Below are 20,204 nucleotides of genomic sequence, written 5' to 3' on the forward strand. Positions count from 1 at the left end.
CGTAAGCTTATATATGCTGTGTGTACCTGCAGAGTATGCTGGTGGCACAAACACACACAGACGTCGCGTTTTCATGACTTTTGGGGACATTACATTGCCTTGCACTCAATTTTTTGGAGACTCACCCCAACAATAACCGCTACCAGCCTCACCCTAACCCTAAATTAAACTTTAACCTTAATCTAGATGTAACCTTAAAGCAAGTCCTCACCCTAAAATGTAATGATTTACGTTATCGACACACACACTCACTATACCTGTCTGTATAAAAAACTTTATACGAACTTTTAATGGGGTTGTTTATAGGACTAGCTCTTCTTGGAATATAATCCCCAAATAAACGTAGCTCGGCTACAATCCAATCCCCACGAGAGCTCTTCTGCTCCAGAATCAAAAGCTTCTGCTTGTTGCTGAGTGTTGGTCAACATCTGTTACAAACATTACACTCGCTCTTTACAGCTTGCCGTTGAGCTTTTATTTTCTTTTTTATCACGGCAAATGTAATGTTAATAGCAGTATAGCTGTAAATCAAAATGATTAAACCCAGCGGGGCAGCTGTTTAAATTCAATTTAGTCTCATTTAAAATTCCTTTAATCGGCAAGTATTAACAATTCATTCGACGTTCGGGGTATTGTTCAAAATGAAAGGAGGAATGAGATGGCAAAACTCTAGACATCAAGGTAAGCTCAGGAAGCATTTAATGTCGGTGTTAATCAAAGGATTGTTTAAAGTAATTTATAAAAAACAATTACGACGCACAGGCCAGACTCTGTATTTGTTTTTGTTTCCAGTAAACTATACAGATATTTTACAAACACAACACACTCTTACCTTGAAAGAGCGTCTTGCATACACAGTCAAAAAAGAACGCGCATATCAGCTCAAGTCAGGCTGTGCTGTGTGGTTTGCTACATTTAAAGTGGACAATGGTTAGGAAGCAAAATAGCAGGGAGATCCATTGATGTAGGTATGAATATGTGTAAAGCAGAAGGTGGATGTCTGAGGTCAACATGCAGCGCTGCTAGGAGTCATTTTAGAAAAGCAGAGGGGAATTATTCTGAATAGTGGACAACAGCTGGTGTCAAAAGCAGGAGAATACTAAGGCAGTGGTACGGGCATTCAACATGAGAGCATTTCTTTTTTTTTCTGAGAAGAAACTCAAAAGAAGGGAACCTGCAGACCAAGAGTACCTGCTTATCACGGGAACAGGTGGGAGGTCGATAAAAAGGGGTCAGGGTTGACTCACATGCTGCTGTCGCCCAGCTCCTCATAGAGGTTAGCACTGGGAGCACCCGCCGGAGCGGCTTTCCCTCCTGGTGGTAAAGCCATCTGGATCCTGGCAGTTTTGGCACACTCTGCCTGTCGCCTGTGCAAAGTGTCAACATTTTACGGTCACCAAGGTAATGTTTCTGGTCCACAGAAAAACAAACCTCATGCACAGACAGACGAAGGAAAATCAACCCCAAATGTTTCTTTCACAGTTAATGTAGTTAAGAAGGAACGACTCCTTTCTAGAACGGCGTGGTTAAAAAGTGAGCAGAAGCCAGACACATCACTTATGCATGAAGTCGACCATGAATTAACGGTGTGTTTTCACAAGTTTTCCTTTTCAAAAAGGAGGCACATGTAGCAACTGGCAGTAAAAGTAAAGTTCCTGTTATGTTCGGTCATGTCAAATAAATATTGTGGGAGAGGCAAAGAATAACTCGATATAATGGGATGATGTAGAGTTTGTGGAAAAGGAACAGTTGCTATTTGTTTTATTTGCATTTATCCTTTATTCATGCAGGGGGACTCTATGATTTACAATCATCTTATTTAAGATTGTTTGTTTTCTACAAACATTGTTTCCTAAAAGGAGATACGTGTCCTAACTGTGATGCAATACAAATATTGTGAATCACATTTATTTTCGCCCGGACAATCGTGACATTATATTTGCCTGTCGTCCCATGCCCAGATGAGGTTTAGGTAACATCTATTCTTGTATTATTAAAACTTCAGTAAGCTTCTTTTTTTTTTTTTACTGTTAAGGTCAGAAAACAGATTCCAAAGCAAACTAGAAGCTATTTCAATTTGGTTAATTTCTTATGGATAACATGCGAGCTGTCTACTGTGAGCTTGTTCTGTTCTCTTCACCAGCTACTTGTTTACTCTGAAAGCTGCACAGAACTATATGTCTTGTTGACTGTGGGTTGATTTTCCTTCCTCCACATGAATCTAAACTGCCAAAATAAAAATTCATTCTGTAACCTACAAGATGAGTCACTGTTGCTTTATGTCATTATACTGGCAGACATTTCCCAAAGAGTGCCATTAGACAGCGTGCGTTTTATTCATTATCTTCACACATTCCACTCGTCTTTAAAGAACTACTGAAGAATGAATATGAGAGAGACACACGCACTTCAAGCAATCTCTTGTAAAACATGAAGAACAAATGATTACTTACTCCTTGAACCTGGTTATTGGTTTTGATTCAGAAGAAAATGAGAGAAGACAGGAAGAGAGAGAAATAAGAGACAAAAAAGTTGAGTAATTGCAGAATTTGTCAAGAGCGTAAGCTTCATACAATTTTAATGCTAGGAGGTATTTAATGTTGGGAGGTGACATAACACAGACACGTTGGATTAAGTGATAAACATTATATCTTCGTAGAACAGATAGTGTGAATCTATTACACCACAAAACAGCAGAAAACTTTCTGTACGTTCACTCCAACTTCTACACAAAGTAGCAAGCACTCAAGCCTCCAGCCGTGACTGCAGGGCTACATGCAAAAGTAGCCGTGGCTTTATCCTTAAGTGAATCTTCATGTGCTTCATATCAACAGAACTTATTCACAACAAAACTCAATTATTCCACATGAATAAACAGATTCATGTTTTAAATATTACGCTCATTCCCAAATCAAGGCAGCAGTGAATTATGTTGACACTGATTTCCTAAATCATTTAATTTGACCAAAGTAATGACGCCAACAACAAAGCGCCATCTGTCGTGACAGTTTGTGTGTTAGGTCTAATGTCACCATCAACAGCTTTCTGCTGTGTGTTTGGTCTGTGCATGTGCATCGGGACAACCACTCTGCCCATCTGCCGTGAACAAACATTTCCCAAACATCACTGTGTATGGAACATTTGCAGCATACTAACGATTAGAGGTAAGACCCCAACTCCAGCCAGGCAAGAGTTCAACTACCTCACCTTCGAACAAAAAGCATAAACTGCACAGTGTGTGTGTGTGTGTGTGTGTGTGTGTGAATGAGAGAGTTTGAACAAGCCAGACTCTGTTTATTGTGTGTGTGTGTGTGTCAGGCAGAGATGATTAAGTAGCGTGAAGATGCACTATGACGGTCACAATTGGCTGTAGATATTTGTCACAAATGAGTGTTAATTAATCTGCTTTCACAGAGCATGAGCAAGGAGATTAGCCCAGCAGAGTGCGCAGTCAGCATGTCTGGTGAGAGAGAGAGCGACAGAGACAGAGAGGGGGCGAGAGAGAGAGAGACACACACACACACACACACACACACAAAAAGGCAGCAAACAAGTAAGAACTGCTCTCGATTTATCTTAAAAACCTGACAAATACCCTTTTCAACAATTCTGTTTGCGGTTTTGCGGGCCAGAGGGTACAGAGAACAATAAAATAACAATAAATGTCTGATTAGGACATGTGAGGAGCAAACGTTTCCGCTAAAACCAAGTGAAACACAACATCTCCCAAGACAACGGTCTGCTTAATTAAAATGTATTTCCCTCTTAACTTCCTGACAACAGTTTAAATGTGATTAATCGATTACAGAAGCCAGTGATGATTACTGAGGCGAGAGTACTCACTGTTTGTAGGTGACCATGACGATGAGGATGGCAGGGATGCAGCAGAGGATGATGATGATGGCCAGGGCCAGGAGAGCTCCCTCTGTGTAGCCCACAGCTTGGGCCGCCTTCTTCACACTGGCCACAATGTCCGGGGAGCGGATCTCCAGGACGCGGCCGCCCTCGCCCAGATATGGCTGGAACTCCTTGTTGATTTCCAGCACGTTCCCATCGAGAAATCTGTGATTTACAACACATAATAGGAACAGGAGAATAATCTCAATATTAATCTTGCAAACTCATATTCATCTTAAAGCAGCTGTAATCAATATTTAAGTAAAAACAATGTATCAAATGATGATGTGAAAACAATGAGACAATGTGAAAGGGCTTGCTCGCTAATGATCAACCTTACAGATATTCATCACCCACATCTGCAGCTCAGCTTTACAAAAACTCGCTAAAAAGTTTTAGCTCATTGTTTAGCCCACAACTTTACTGTTTTGGTTTACTCCCACAGCTCTCATAGTGTCATCTTTCACTGCAGCAGGCAGCTGTTTCCAGGGGAAATGTTTGAAAAACCCCACTGTACACTAACTGGCAGATGGCACCGCGAAAGAGCAAGACATTTCCCTTTTAAGCTGGTGGAGACCAAGCTGCAACCTCCGAGTCTGAAAAGTGAAGCCAATGCGGAAGTGCCTTAATCTTACATTCTTTCTAATAGCCAGCAGGAGGCGACTCCTCTGGTTGCAAAGAGAAGTGTGATTGAACAGAAGTCTATGAGAAAATGACCCTACTTCTCACTTGATTTATTACCTCAGTAAACATTGTGAACATCTGTTTATGTCTCAGTCGCTAGTTTCAAGTCTTCTTTAATACAGCATGATGTTCATTTAGTTAATTATTGAACCATTTCGAGCATAATAGACGACAAAGCAGGGTATGCTTTAGGACGGGCTACCTTGTGGCGGCGTTGTCTGGTCTGGAAGTTGTCAATTTTTTCATCTTACAACTTTAACCCTTTCACATTGTGTTTTCAATTAGTAAAAGTCCATTTTAATAATTTTGGTAGTTTCGGTTAAACTTGTAACAAAAGCCAAGCTGACGACAACCAAAAACCAAGATGGTGCCGACTAAAATTCCAAACTCAAGGCTTCAGAACGGCAGTCCACAAACCAATGGGTGACGTCACAGTGACTCCGTCCACTTCTCATCTACTGTCTATATTAGAGACCCAAGATAGAGCTAAATGAATGATTCTGATCTGTAACTGCTGGATTGGTAAATACATTAAGTAGAAAAAAAAACCTACCGCAACAACTCAAAAGGTGATAAAATGTTAATGTTGTGCACTCATCTTGTTTCCACTGCCGCAAGAAAAAAAAAAGTTTAAGTGCGTCATTTGCTGAGACAATTGTTTCAAGGTCAGTGGAATCTGGTAAATTAGATCATCACATTAGTATTATTATCTACATACTGCTCATTCATTTTCAACTTTAAGTGCAAATGATGTGTCAAAAGAAGATAAATTAAATTCTTAGTGTGACCTTTCTACCAAAAATGTGTTTTTTCACTCTTGTGACAGAATTTGCATCAATATTATATATACATATATAAAATGAACATGCATAGGAGCAATCCACTCATTGTTCTCCCACTGTTATTTTGTAACAATAACTTGATTGGCTTCCAAACATTCTGCTTCACAGAGGGCTGAATAAATGAGCAGAGATGAAGGTTATCAACTGTTTTCTCTGGCAATCCATCCTCTAGAGAGGTCAAATGGTAGAGAGTGCTGTATTCAAGGTGGCATAAGGACACTATAATACAAGCATTGTCTCACTATGGTGTCTCTCTCTTTCTCTCTCTGTATTCTGACAGGCAAGTCACAGATATATTACATGCAATTACCCCACAACATTGTTAGACACACACACTGCATACATAAAAAGCCTTTCTCCTCTAGTCTAAATGATTTTCCTGCCAGTATCTGTGTCTACGGAATCAGTATTAAAGCAGGGATGCAGCAAGCCTCTCTTAAAATTAGCTTGGCTCTCTTAAAAGCTGCTATTTGTGATGATGGCGACGGTCACAAATGTGGGTTGATGACACAAGTGCCATCTTTTCAATGGCACTGGCCTCCATCCCCACTTAAAATAATAGTTTGAGGCACTCCTCTTATATATCAAGGACACTAAGCTAATATAGATTAATTCAATACATACACAAAGCACCTCCAAATGTCATTTGAGTGGAGCATTTCAAAAAGGAACTGAAATGATCACAATCTCATTTCAAAGACAAGGAGGAAGGTTTCTTAGAAGCCACACACAAAACAGAATTGGCAGGAAGCATATAATGACAAATAAAGACCGAAGATACTGTCAGATAGTTCAATGTAAGTCAAGCAGGGGAGCAATTGGTAGAGAGTGAAGGGGACAACTCAGAAAGGGGGTGTTTCCTATTGATTGGCCACTGTCATGCTCTGATGGAGCATCCTTTTTAAGATTCGTGTCCGATCGGTTTGACAGAACATGAGAAAGGTGAGATTGTTCTCAGGTGGCAGGTCAGACTCTTCTTTCTTCTGAAGGGATGAAATAGTGTCATGTAGGCACTTTTTCTCTGTTGCTTTAATAGCATGTGAACATGGTCTATCAGTGGTCCAACAGAAACAGAAATCTCTCCATCTCCATGTCCCCAAACAAAAGGAATACAATGTGTTGTTGGCATTTCTGCAGGCTCTTTAAAGGCTCTGGCATGATGGGTTAAGTGGACTGATAGAAATACTCCCTGCTTCACTCTCACTTGGTCCCTTCCTAACCACACCCCTTCCTTTTTCTCCCTGATGTTATCCCCTTTCTGTGACATATGGAAGATTGGCTGCACCTGCAGGATAAACAAACTCTTATAAAAAAAGTAAAGGCAGACCTGCAGGGAAGAAGCTATGCAGCACGGCACGGACATGTGAACATACATTTAAACCTATACATCGTGTAATAAAATACACCCACTCACTTGAAAAGTTCCTTGGGTGAAATGGCCCTGTTGGTGAGCGGGTCAATGGCGTACACCATCAGGTCCGACTTACTGTAGTCCTCTAGTTCAAAGCCATCCCCATGACGACGTGGCCCGATTGACTCTACAATCACTTTGGCACCTGGAATCTGGTCCTGGACGTGGCGCTCCAAAACACTGAAATGAAAACAAAACCACAGGTCAAACTTATGAGGAAAGTAGTGGCGGGCGGTGCATTTCATACCTGGGCCTTCACTGCTGGTCCTGCAGCTGAAATACCACCTTATAACCACATTATAACCACACAGCTCATTTTTAAGGCTGTAACTATGTACGTTTTCGTCGTTTGATTGACGCTCAAGCATTTAGAGAATGCAAAAGCCTAAATTCAGGAAAATATAATGTTCTCAGCTGGTCTGGCTGTGGGATCCACCGTCATTCCGTAACGACAAGCCGCGACCCAAAGAGAGTGACATAGGATTTTACTTTCACAACTTGAACGTACTGCTCTGTAGTGTCTTTCCTCCTCTCAGCACTCTCTGTCATGGTGCAGCTCAACTCAGTCAGAGTGCATTTTGATTGGCTGAGCTGCATCACGTGATGTGATTCACTACCCATCAGCCTCTGCTGGCTGTTAAATTTCGGTTGACGATAGTCACATGCTCGCCCACTGACCAATCACAGCACACTCTGCACCTAGCGGGAAAGCTACAAACGAACACTGAGCGGCATGTAATGCTGACGTCATTATAGGCCGGCTAGCAGGCGCTGACACGTCAAAGAATACGTCCAACATGTCAAACTAAAGATCTGATTGGTTGAACACCATGACAATCAACACTATCGTCCCCATTTACTTTAATCTGCACTGGCTGCAGGTGAGAGTCTGCAGGCCTCTGCCTCTGTTCTTACCTAGAGACACACAGGTGAGATCTGATTGGATAAAAGCTCGACTTAAAACAAGCTGCATTGGAAGCAGAGCAACTGAGGAAGACAGTAGCTGTGCAATGAGAAAATAAGATAATGGGAAAAATATTTTTATAAATTATAATACATGTAGTGCATTTAAGAAAAATGATTAAATTATAATATATATATATATAAATATATATAGCTTTGTGGTTCTGTTTAGGCCAGCAGAGAAGGCCTTGCAGGCCCTGACGGCCCGCCACTGGAGGAAAGCAATAACGGCGTAAATACACCAAAAAACAGGTTTGCATTCGTTCAAATATTTTCTTGGCACCTCTGTGCCCGAAGCAGTATCAGAGCCATCGATCTTAAGCACTCCAGTTCTGGCAATGATTGTCTCATTGGGCTGCGTTTTGCTTCACAACTGGGCTCTTGGCAAAGCCAGGCTTTGATAATCCTGTTCAGGCAGGGAGCAATCCACACCTCAAATTACAGCCAATAGAGAAGTGCTTTGCTGTCTGCATTTGCCAAGGTGGATAAACAGTTTGAGCACTCAGGTAAAATGGCCCAGGATCATGAAAGGCACTGTGCAAAATCGTAGACCTCTCAAATGTCATCACTGCAAAGAGCTTAACGTGACTAATGGGTGCGTTTTTCAGCCTAAAGAGCAGTGCCATTTGTGTGGGAGAGACACAGCAAGCTCTTGAAAACAACTATTAACACCCATTTGCCTTTTAGATTGACTAATTAGATTAAACACGGTGCCCCAAGAGCTGCAAAAAGACGTTGCATGAATCTCTATCATTAATTAATTTGGAAAACAGACTATATAGGATAGACTCAACCGTCTCATTGGCTAATCCATGATCCTAATTGATAACGACAAAGTTGTCCGTAACATTTTTTCTTATTGGTTCCTGTTTATTTCCAATTGTCGTTTGGGACAGCTGAATCATATATGTCACTCCAGGCCTTCTATAATAATTGTATATGCAAATCAAGGTGCCACCTTGAACCAAGTTCACCCCTTATCATCGTGCAAAAATATGCAATTCATTTTCCAGTGTCAATTAACAAAAGGAATATTAGAGGGCAAGGAAATGTCCTGAAAATAACATGTTGTATGGAAGAGAGCAAGATTAAAACGAGTTAATGGTCATTTGTTGAAAGGTGAATATTTCCCCTTCTTATTACACAGTAGCTTGCAATGCTGTCTTACCTAATGAGCTGCTCTTTATACTCTTCCACTAGAGTGGGTGGGACAGTGGACACAACAACTTGCATGTCCAACGCATTGACCACAGAAACCTGAGAAAGAGAAGGATTGAGGGAAAGAGAGAAACAACAGACCAAGTGGTAAAGCAGACAGCAGAAAATAGAAATAAATTGCGATTAAGCCAGTGTGTCACATATGTCCGACTGCTTCGGTCAAATCAAAAGGGACCCTCTAATTGCCTGCCTGCATTGGTGGCATGCGGCAAACTTAACAGGCTTTAATTCTGATGCCGCATATAAGTGCATAGGCAACAGCCTCTGTGCTCTGAAGCCAAATCTCCCATGCGATTCCTGTGAAATTAGGTTTCCCCTTGAAAATTAACGAGCACCATGGTTCCGCACTTGCTGCTCTCCCATAAGCAGGCAATGTCCCAGACCCTCCTTCTGTCTCGTTAGAGGCTTGTTAGCCAGACATATTTCACTGAAACGAAAAATAATCCTTTCAACAGTCAGGAAAGATAAGCATTGAATTGGGAACAAAGCTGAACCCAATCACAGCGTGTGCGTGGGGGAATTATTTGGAAAAAGAAAGCCAGACAAAGATGAGAGACACCCATTTAGGCAAACACACGAACAGATACACACAAATGCACGTAATGTGTACAAAGTTAATACATATTTCTGAAAGAAACAGTGTAATTAGATCATCAGCCGGTTGCAGAGGCCACATGTTATGTGTCCTGTACCTACTGTGAATAATTCAACAGACTGGAACCAAAACATTTGGCACTGAGTAAACAAACAAAAAAAGCACTATCTAGGCTCATCATGAACAAATTAGTTTGGGGAAAAAAAAGAGGTTTCAAAATGAACTAGAAAAAGCATTTCCTGCTGAAAATGCGTTGGAATGCTGAAAACTGAAATGAATCGCAAAAACATTGCTGAAAATAGATATCCAATTCAAAAACAAATTGCAAAAAGCTTAACAATTCAAAAAGTTTAAAGATTACAAAAATGAAAAGTCATATCACACCTCTCCTGAAAGAGCTGAACATTTTGATATTTGAACAGTTTCTGTGGCTTAAAAAAATTCATCAGTGGTGATATTTGTAGTAGTATAAGTTGTAGTATAAGTATTATTAGTAGTAGAAGTATTAGTAATTAGAAGAAGTAGTAGAAGACATAGTATCAGTTGTCATAGTAATAGCTGTAGTGTTGGTCGTAGTATTTAATATCACAGTAGTAGTAGTAGTTGTAGTAGTAGTAATAGTAATGGCAGTAGAAGATGTAGCAGTAGTAGTAGTACTAGTAGCAGTCGTACTCATAGCTGTAGTAGTATTACTACTTTTAGTAGCATGAATAGCAGTAGTAGTAGTAGCAGTTGTCGTATAAGTAATAGTAGTAGTGGTAGTAATAGCAGTAGTGGTAGTAATAATATTGATGTAGCAGTAATAGCAGTAGCAGTAGCAGTAGCAACAGCAAAAGTTATAGTAGAAGTAGTAGGAGCAGTAGTAGTAATACTATATTAGCAGCAGCAGTAGTAGTTGTCGCAGTATTAGTAAGAGCATTCATTTTTAACAAAAAAGCCTAATTTTGAGCTTGTTTAAATACAGTTAATCCATGGGGCTTTTATTTTGAAAGGGTGGTGCTGGGTGGGGGGGAGAGGAGACATAATCATAATGTCTGACACACATAAACAGAGGTTATTAAATGCCTGGCTTCATCACAAGCATTTCAATTAGAATCCACTCTTTGGGGTTTTTATTTTGAAATGGGGTGTGTGTGTGCATGTGTGTGTGTGTGTGGGGGGGGGGTCCTCTAAAAGTCTCTAAGACCTGAATGACTGTATGAGAGAGAGACACAGACAGGGAGAGAGAGAGAGAGAGAGAGGAAAGAATTAGTGAGAGAGAGAGAGAGAGAGAGAGAGAGAGAGAGAGAGACTCTGATATCTCTGGCAAACTTTCTCATTTGGAGATTGTACTATGTTTTATCTTTTACAGCTTACATGACTGTTGTCCTGCTCTGCCATGTCTTTCCTCGTCTCTCCCTCTTGTGTCGCGTGTGTGTAAATGTCACTCGAATCAGGAAACTTATCAGAATCCTCATATCTGATTGGCCGAGCTGCAACACATAACAGCTGCAACAAATCATGTGTGTGCGGCTTTTATTTTAAAATGGGGTGGGTGTGTGTGTCTGGGGGGGTCCTCTAAAAGACCTGAAATGACTGTGTGTGTGTGTGTGTGTGTGTGTGTGTGTGTGTGTGTGTGTGTGTGTGTGTGTGTGTGTGTGTGTGTGTGTGAGTGAGTGAGTGAGTGAGTGAGTCAGTGCGTGCGTGCGTGTGAGAGAGAGAGAGTGTGCGTGTGTGCATGCGTGTGAGAGAGAGAGAGAGAGCGTGCGTGCGTGTGAGAGAGAGAGTGTGCGTGCGTGCGTGTGAGAGAGAGAGAGATAGCGTGCATGCGTGTGAGAGAGAGAGAGAGCGTGCGTGCGCGTGAGAGAGAGAGAGAGCGTGCGTGCGTGCGTGTGAGAGAGAGAGAGAGCGTGCGTGGGTGTGAGAGAGAGAGAGAGAGAGCGTGCGTGCGTGTGAGAGAGAGAGCGTGCGTGCGTGTGAGAGAGAGCGTGCGTGCGTGCGTGTGTGAGTGAGTGAGTGAGTGAGTGAGAGAGAGGAGTGCATGTGTGTCTGTGTGTTTATCAACATCACTAATTGGTGCACTCTAAGCTGCGCAATACACACCCATTATAAAGTCAGAAAAGGGCTGAAAAATCATAAAAGTTAAATTGCTGCAGTTCAAAAAGTTTAAAAGATATCAGAAATTAACAGCAATTAAATGCTTAACAGCATTCCAACAATAAAGATTCGAAGAACAATAGTTGGAATGCGTAACAGCATTCCAACAATAAACCACAACTAGTTTGTGGCGGTTCTTCTAGACCGCCACAAACGACCGTGGCTCACTGGGTTAAGAGGGTCGTCTGGGAACCGGAAGGTCAACGGTTTGATCCCCGACTGGAATGTGTCACGTGTCGAAGTGTACCTGCGCAATACACTGAACCCCCAGGTCCCCGGGTGCCAATCAATGGCAGCCCACTGCTCCCTATATACAGGGATGGGTCAAATGCAGTCGTCAAATTGTGTATGTATAAATGTATATGACAATAAAAATGGTTTCTTCATGGCAGACATCGTTTGATAGTCTGACATAATTATTGAAACAGACTTTGGTGCCAACAATTCTGCTGCATAAAACATTACTCTATAAAACAAAATAACATGTTTATGGTGCACTCCAGCGACTTGATATTGAACTTCCAGAAAATAGTAGGTAAGATTTATTCATAAAGCGCTTTTCACAGACATTAGTCACAAAGTGCTTAACAGGAGCAGAATTACAAACATAAAAAATATAATGCGACAATATAAGGGCCAATAATTTACATTTAAGAATGCGGGACTTAGAAAATATAAGTCTGTGCAGCAGATGCCAAGATATCCTGACTTTTACTAGGTTAATCTAAAAACAACACTGGAGCCTACACTTCCCAAATGTCCTTTCTTACACCTTCTTCTTCTATTCTTACGTTTATAATGCAGACTTATCCGTCTGTTTAATATAAGGCTAGCTCTAAAGTGATGACCCTTGAGTCATTTTCTCAGACACGACAACACATGTAAAACTCCTCCAGGGCTACAGAAGATCTCACTCAACAGTGTTCACAGTCTGTGCAACACTCCCCTGACTACTAAATTGACTTTGACGCTGGGATGCCCCTTTTGAAAAGGCTCATCTATCAATGAAATATAGACAGATGACATTGAAAACTGATTTCATGTTTCAAAGGACCGTTCTCTGCTGAGATACCATGCTGTCAATCAATATGCCACCGGTGTGCAGGTGACCAGTGTGCACACAGCTCCGCGCAGTATATATATTGATCACCATACATATATACGCTATAAAAGGCACAACACTGGATACTCACCACCACTTCAGCACTGCTGCTGAGACCTTTTCCATAGTCGTCTGTTGCAATAACTTCAAACCTGAAGTAGGACCTGCGCATATTTCGAAACATGGTGGCCGACTTGACGTGACCCGTGTATGTCTCGATGACAAAGCTGTCCTGGCCCTCCGGTGTGGGTGGGATAATCAGGCGGTATGCCATCTTACTGTAATTCCCAGTGTCCTTATCAGTGGCCTGTAAGACAAATGCAGCGCACACATAGAGAGTGTTAGACAGGAAAACAATTGTGTTATACTAACAACAATGACAAAAAGAGAAATGTGTCATGGAAAGAAAAGTATTGATTTAAGATTTCAATACAGCCTGAGCTAGAATCCACCAATCATTGCTTGAGCCCTCGACGGTAGCTGAAAACACTGAAGGCGGGATTTTCTTGTTCGACCCCCCCCCCCCCCCCGTGATGCATCAATCTTGCATTGATTTACTACACAAACATTCTGCAGCCATGTGACAAACTTAAACGATTCAATAATCTGAAGACACGGCGTCCGGTTATAGAGCTTCTTTTCTTGAGGTCAGTGTTGCCTTTAGTGCAGCCATGATTTCTGCCATGGTGTTAAGAAATGTGATCTAATATTGTCAGAACCATTGATGGATAACCATTATAACATTGTGTTGATCTACAGCTGGCTGGAGTGGGAACCACCGACAGTTTGGCACATATTTTCTGATCACAGCAAACTCAAACATGAGGGGAACGTCGTTTTTTGATATATTGTTTCTATGAAAATATAAATGATGTGTTTTAAATTTGGTAAAGCTATTACAAGTTAGCAAAGACTTTATGATTATTAAAAATAGCATTTCTTAAATCAAAACAAGTAAATGACCTGGGTTAAAAAAAACATGAAATCAACAAAAACAACATATCATTTATGAGTATCATAATCTCCATGAAGCTTGTCAAACCACACTGTGTCATTGTTGGTAAAATAAGTCAGAGCGCTTGTAGTATGTGACACTGATAAATAGGAGCAATCGCTCTTTTTTTCTCCAGCTATTGGAAGAGGAGGGGGGGGGGGTCCCACTGCAAGGGCTGCATAAATCAACAGAGTGAGATATCCGCGTTGGGTGAAGACAAATTTATTGAAAATATGTACTAGCATCATGTGTGTAGGGCAAAGCTTTTAAAAGTTGTTGAGGACACTGAGGGGAAACTGAGGTTTGTTTGCAAGCTGCCACAAGACAACAAAGTGAAAATGTGTAGATTTGGATGATTTACGTTAAAAATATAAACACAAAGGCATTTGATTGTTGTTCAAAAAGCTTTCTTCACTCTTTTTTAAAACAGTAAAGAGCCAGAGAGGGTCCTGAAAATAATTGGCGACCCATGAATCCAATAACTAACTGATTAAAGGGTCACGTAAGTGCCACAAGGAGCAGTGGGTATAATTATGCAATCAAATATTTCTTTCTGAACAGAACACTTTTACCTTGCTAATGAAGTATTTTCCACTTATCTTTCCAAACCACTGAAACCTGTGTGGCACTGCAAAGGTGCATTTGCTGACATACAGATCTCTGCAAATTACTCCTTGTGATTGTATAACGTGACTACACTATTTTGGACCAAGTGTCAGCATATGTCAAACGTTGACGGTATTTCTCCAGAGGAAGCAGCGCTCAGCCGTGTTACTGATGAAGTCAAGTACAAACACTTCTCACCAGCCATACTCCAAAGAAGCCTCGGCCCAGGGGAAATCATAGATAGCACTTGTCCCATAATTCTACACGTTGGTGTCTATTCCAAGTTAAAGGAAAGGCGGGAAAGGGATTCTGAGCTGGTCGAGGGGTTGAAGCCACTGTGTTTAGTCATTGATGATCTACTGTACATCTGAGCCGACACGAGATATGTTTTTTACATATTCAGAGGTCTTGGGCATATTTTCTAATTATCGTCATCATTCCTTATCTGAAAGCTCCCATGACTTCAAGCCATGTTTTTCAGGTTTCAGTTTGTACATCGTTATTTTTACACATTTCTTCTCTCACACAACATCCGATTTTGAATTGCTATTGTAACAAATGACATGTATTTTCAGTTAAAACACATTCTAAGTAATTCAATTGAATGGCAGCCATGCCAAATTCATTATTATTTTCTCCATCCCATTTACATTGGCCAGTTACAGGGTCCTGGTATGGCATCCTGGGACACTAACAGTAAATGGACCTGATTCATTGTTCATGTTATTAGTTACACCTGTGCATTTCCTGCTCTGGAAAATCAAGATGTCTATCCAAAGTTCTATTAGTTACAGTCCCCTTGACATTTCTCAATGGGTATCTGTTTAAATGGTAGATTGAGTTAAATCAATCTCTAGTTTTTAAATAACAAAGCCCTTATGCGATTATTAACCAGATACATATGACAATAGGATCATGAATGAGACCGTCCAAAAAAATGCACACTGAGCTCGTACTTTAACCAATTGAATTAGCAAGAATTGAAAAAAGTTCATATCACGTGCATGGACATACACGTGTGTCAGACGAATACTTTAACCTCTCTGTTTGATGTTATAACATCCAACCACACAATGATCATGCACTGAATAATGGTTCTATGCTGAATCTCCTCCAGTGCCCATGTTTGGAGTTGTCAAATGCAGTAAAGAATGAGTCACACAGTTTAAATAAGCCCTGGAGAAATGTTTCTGTCCTATGAGAGCTTTTTTTTCTTTTTAAAGTTACAACATAAAGATTAAGGATAAGCTCATTTCCTGCAGAAAAAGCAACCCATGACTTTTATTTGAGACCATCAATAAAATGAATATAATCCCCGGCTACCCCTGGTATTCCAATCTTTTACTTTTAGAGAGCAAAATAAATTCTCATGGGGATTTAAAGGTTGAGTGACAGCTCCCTCCTCTGTATCCTTTGATGATTTAGGCTGAATTCCCCAGCTGCTGGAAGGTCTTAAATACTTTCTATGAATCTCCCTTCATGACCTTTGGACTCCTGCTTGCCTGCTGTATATTACACCTTCTTCATCTTTCCTTAACTATTCTCAAGACACCATTGGCGTCCATAATACTGCAAAGTTCCCATGTTTCTGGCCAGTTCCCTGTTACATTTAAACTACAGTTACAAGATACAGTTCCTCACAATTAAGTTTCGTTCAGCTTCTAAATATTTGAAAAGGTCTTCCATAATGCACTATTACTATCTTGTTAGTCTGTGCTGTGTTGTGACCACAACACAGTGACATGCAGTTGAAATGATTTTTCATCATTCTTATGCAGCGTAAAAGTCTCGAACCAAACAGGCAAATGACCCGGAGTTTGCTAAAATTACACCAAATGAAGAAACACCACCGTATACCTATTTATATTTCTCCACTTCGACACATTTCTATTTTCTGTCGTTAGGTGGATGACACTCAGCTGAAAATCAGCTTTCAAGGTACAGGTTAGTTGTGGCCCAACAATTTCCTTCAGCTAAATTGCAACAACAAAGTCCTGATTATAGGCATCACAGAGTAGCATCACATTAAAGACGGAGCTTGGCGTTGGTCATGCTACACTAAGTCGTGTTCTGGGGGATAGAAAAAGTGAAACACACCCGTCGGCTGATATGTACAGTATGCGTTGTGCTCTCTAGTGGCACCGCTATTACTATGGCGGCAAAGTCAAGCTGATGACGCTTGTTCACTGACATTGAAAGCAGAGATGTTTGGGTTGATCGTGGGCGGAAAATATAATCGATATCAAATTCCTGACCTAAAACTGTTAATGACATAAGCTTTGGTGGCTGGAGAGAAGGATAATTCACAGAATTTTGTATTAAATCCACCCGACACATTAAAGGTGTGGGGGACAAAAATAGGATTTTGAAAAGTGGAAATTAGATTTTTGCATGGTTGTATTTAAATACTGTGTACTTCAATTACAGATAAGACACCCTGTTAAGACAAACTAGACACATAACCCCAACAAACACCGAAAGACTGACAAAATCACAAATCTGTTGCCGTGACACATTGACCTAAATGCATGACTGTTTGTCAGCTGTAGTGCTGACATTCAAGGTAGGCATTCAGCACACCGGCACATCAAGGATTTTGAACACAAACACAAGCCTGAGGACACACCAACACCCCCCCCCCCCCCCCCCCCACGCATACAGAAACCAGACATACAGTGTAGTACACATGATGACGAAGTGAAACCTCCTTGGCAGAGCAGGCTGATAATGTTTCTGTGAACATACTGGGATTACACCGTTCAACTCACTCTGATGGAGAGATGTAGCGAGTGATAGTGGGAGGAGATGAAACTGTGTTGCAGAGAGCAGATTGAATGAATTATCTCACCATGGCTGCAGGGTAAGTGTTGAAGATGTGGGACCAGAGTCAGGCACAAACCAACAAGAAGACCAAAGCTGATGTTTTCTTACCACTATCTTGAGCACAGTGCTGAAAATCTTGCTGTCCTCCGTCACGCCGCCTATGTAGAGCCTCCTGGAGAAGACGGGAGGGTGGTCGTTCTCATCCTGCACCTCAATGAACACCTTGGCAGTGTTGGCTGCAAAAAGCAAATGGCAACAGAATGCTTTCAAATCCTTTGGGGTTATAGAGATCTAGTATATAGCATAGTATAAGGCTTAACGTCACTTCAATTCATGTGAAGCAGAAAACAAATAACTCCAGTCTGTGTACTTAAAACTACAAGCATCTGATAGCCACGGTTTGCTGCATCCTCACAGAATAAGAATTGGGACACACGTGCCCAGAAAGTTTGTCGTCACGGCCACTAGCTGTTGAATAAACACATCTCTGAAGTCATCCGAACTGGCGTTGATCAAATGTTGCATAACTTAGCCTCAAAATTGTCATGTCAATATAATTTGTTTTTCATGGTCATCAGTTGGTCCACAACTTCAAAAGACAGCTTGAAATCACTTCCCAGAATATTTTGAAAGTTAATCATTGCTGAAAACTTCACAGTATGTCTTCAAAATAAGATCCTGTGGCTGGCCATTGCCAATAAAATCAATTTCATTTATTTATAAATTGGGGAGTCAGATTTTAAAATCGGACTGAAAAAAACGTGGGAATATTGATGCTATTTGCTTGTTTTCATTTTGACCGAAAGTGGACTGAGTGAATTTGGTAATACCCCTCTTCATTTATTCGCAATTTTCAGCTGCAACGATTTTTTAAAGTGGATTTGTAATTCCATGCTGTAAAGAAACACAAGTTCCCTTAGTCCTAACTCAACCCTTTCCAAGGAAACAGTGTCAGCAGCTATTTTGGTGAAGCGTACAACTTTGAGTCAATAACGAGGAGGTGAAGTTTGTTTTGATGACAGCAAATATTTTGAATCGAGAGAAACTGGGTCTGAAGTGTGTTGATGACTTTTTCTCTCACTGCCCCACGACAAGTAGATCAGAAAAACACCTGAGCAAGTTTGCATTTAGTTTACCAACCAATTACTGAGAACATTCACACTGAGTAAAATATGGCTCTGTGAAACAATAAAAATGATGATGAAATCTTGGCTACGAAGCCATTAATGTTAAGTTAGGTCTACCTCGCATCATTTATTGTTGAGTTTGTTTACCGGACAACTTGCTGCTGCACTAAATAAAAGGCTCTGAAAGCTAAACTGGCAAGCGATATGCACATTATAGGAAATACAAATTTGAAGGGCAGCCAATAATCAAGGAGAGGGGTTAGAGAAAACATTGTGAAATAAGAAATGGGGAAAGGAGGCAGATCATTTGGTGTTTTAAAAATACATTTGTTGGTTAACTGGTCTTTTTGTGAGGCTTGTAAAATATGAATCCTGCCCCTTTAAAGAGGAAAACACACATATATTGAGAATAAAGATGTGTGCCCCCTAATTTGTCACAGTTACACCTATGCAATGAACAGCATAAATACATACAGCATCCTTCCAACAATGCAGTTTAGGGAAAAAATATGCAGTGTCAAGGACCATCATTCTTCTGGCGGCATGCAAAAATGTAAAGCCATGTGGCATTGGCGCTAAGGATGCACCAGGGGAATTGGACAAACAAAAACACAGCACATCAAATTACAGGCACAAAAGCTGGAGTGCGAGGCGCAGAGGGAGGACTCCAGGGGATGGAAAAAAGAGGTCTGAAGACTTTCTCTCTGATTTTATTACATGTGTACATATAAATGTTGGGGTATGCAGGCTTATGCGTACATATACAGTGTACTAGTCTTAACAGGGTTACAATTAATATATCTGACAAATCAGTCCAGTAATGAGCTGATAATTTAAATTTCACGGTCCACAAACAAGCCCAATGATATTCCAGCTGAAGCACGGTCAAAAAAAAAAAGAGCGTTGTCTGAAGGGCTCAGTATGCGAACTATCAAACATCGTCTAAACCTCACTTCTGACCGCGTGTGCGTCCGACAAATGAACGCCCGCTACACACAGCAATTGGCCCAGGTATGATACAATGTAAATGTGAACTTGTCTCTCCGACTCTCTTCAAGTACTTCCATGACTTTGTTGGGGTGTACAACCGAGTGCAACGTCATACATGGCTTTGAGGGGTGAACATATGCGGCGTTATCCCCCGTCGTGCTTGGACTACAAAGACACGCCAAAGACACACTGCAGTCTTGGACAGAGATCGGGGAAGCAGTTGGACGCAGCCAGGATGAGACTGTGACAGCAGGCTTTTAGCGTCGCCTTTTGGATGCGGTCACTAGCACACAGAGGCCTTCAGAAAGGGAACAAACTATATGAGAATTTGTAATGATTAATCTTTTGTCACCCACCCTCATTTTGGGGGAGTTCTTCCTTAATTAAAATAAATGGGCTGTTTCTGATCGTTAGACCTTTGCGACGAATTCAGACAGGTCTTTCGTGATTTATGATAAGCTGCTTTTTAAGCAGATAGCGATTTAAAGATAGAGATAAATCATATTTTAAGGTTATTTCTAACAATCGCCATCACTGATAGAGTCTCTAAATGTCGATGCATTTATCACAGACTTGATATTTCTACATAATCACACTCAACTTTTCATATTACTCGCCGTCTAGCATCGCCAGCTCGACAAAGAGCCAGTGCTCTGCGGGTAGAGCGGAGGGAGGGTGTTCAATTATTAACCACATACTTAAAGCATTGAGTAATTCCACAAAGGAATAGTAAAAAAAACTGCTGGTAATGCAGCATAGTCACTCAAATAATAACACAATTCATCTTAGTCTGAATGTGTGAAAATGCCATCGTGG

General features: G+C 40.9%; 1 protein-coding gene across 1 annotated transcript in view; it reads right to left on the bottom strand.

The window, feature by feature from the left end:
- The window catches only part of LOC306785940 (protocadherin-15-like), a gene marked incomplete at both ends in the record, with an annotated part of 133,896 nt that overhangs the window by 11,979 nt on the left and 101,713 nt on the right, over window positions 1–20,204 (bottom strand). The window contains 6 exons of the mRNA XM_079280524.1: window positions 1,248–1,367; window positions 3,844–4,062; window positions 6,838–7,014; window positions 8,966–9,054; window positions 12,940–13,155; window positions 17,380–17,507. Coding sequence (XP_079136650.1) covers window positions 1,248–1,367; window positions 3,844–4,062; window positions 6,838–7,014; window positions 8,966–9,054; window positions 12,940–13,155; window positions 17,380–17,507 — 949 coding nt within the window. The remainder of the gene's footprint in view (window positions 1–1,247; window positions 1,368–3,843; window positions 4,063–6,837; window positions 7,015–8,965; window positions 9,055–12,939; window positions 13,156–17,379; window positions 17,508–20,204) is intronic.

This window comes from Melanostigma gelatinosum, assembly GCF_949748355.1.
Source record: "Melanostigma gelatinosum genome assembly, chromosome: 12".
NCBI classification, from domain to species: Eukaryota; Metazoa; Chordata; class Actinopteri; order Perciformes; family Zoarcidae; genus Melanostigma; species Melanostigma gelatinosum.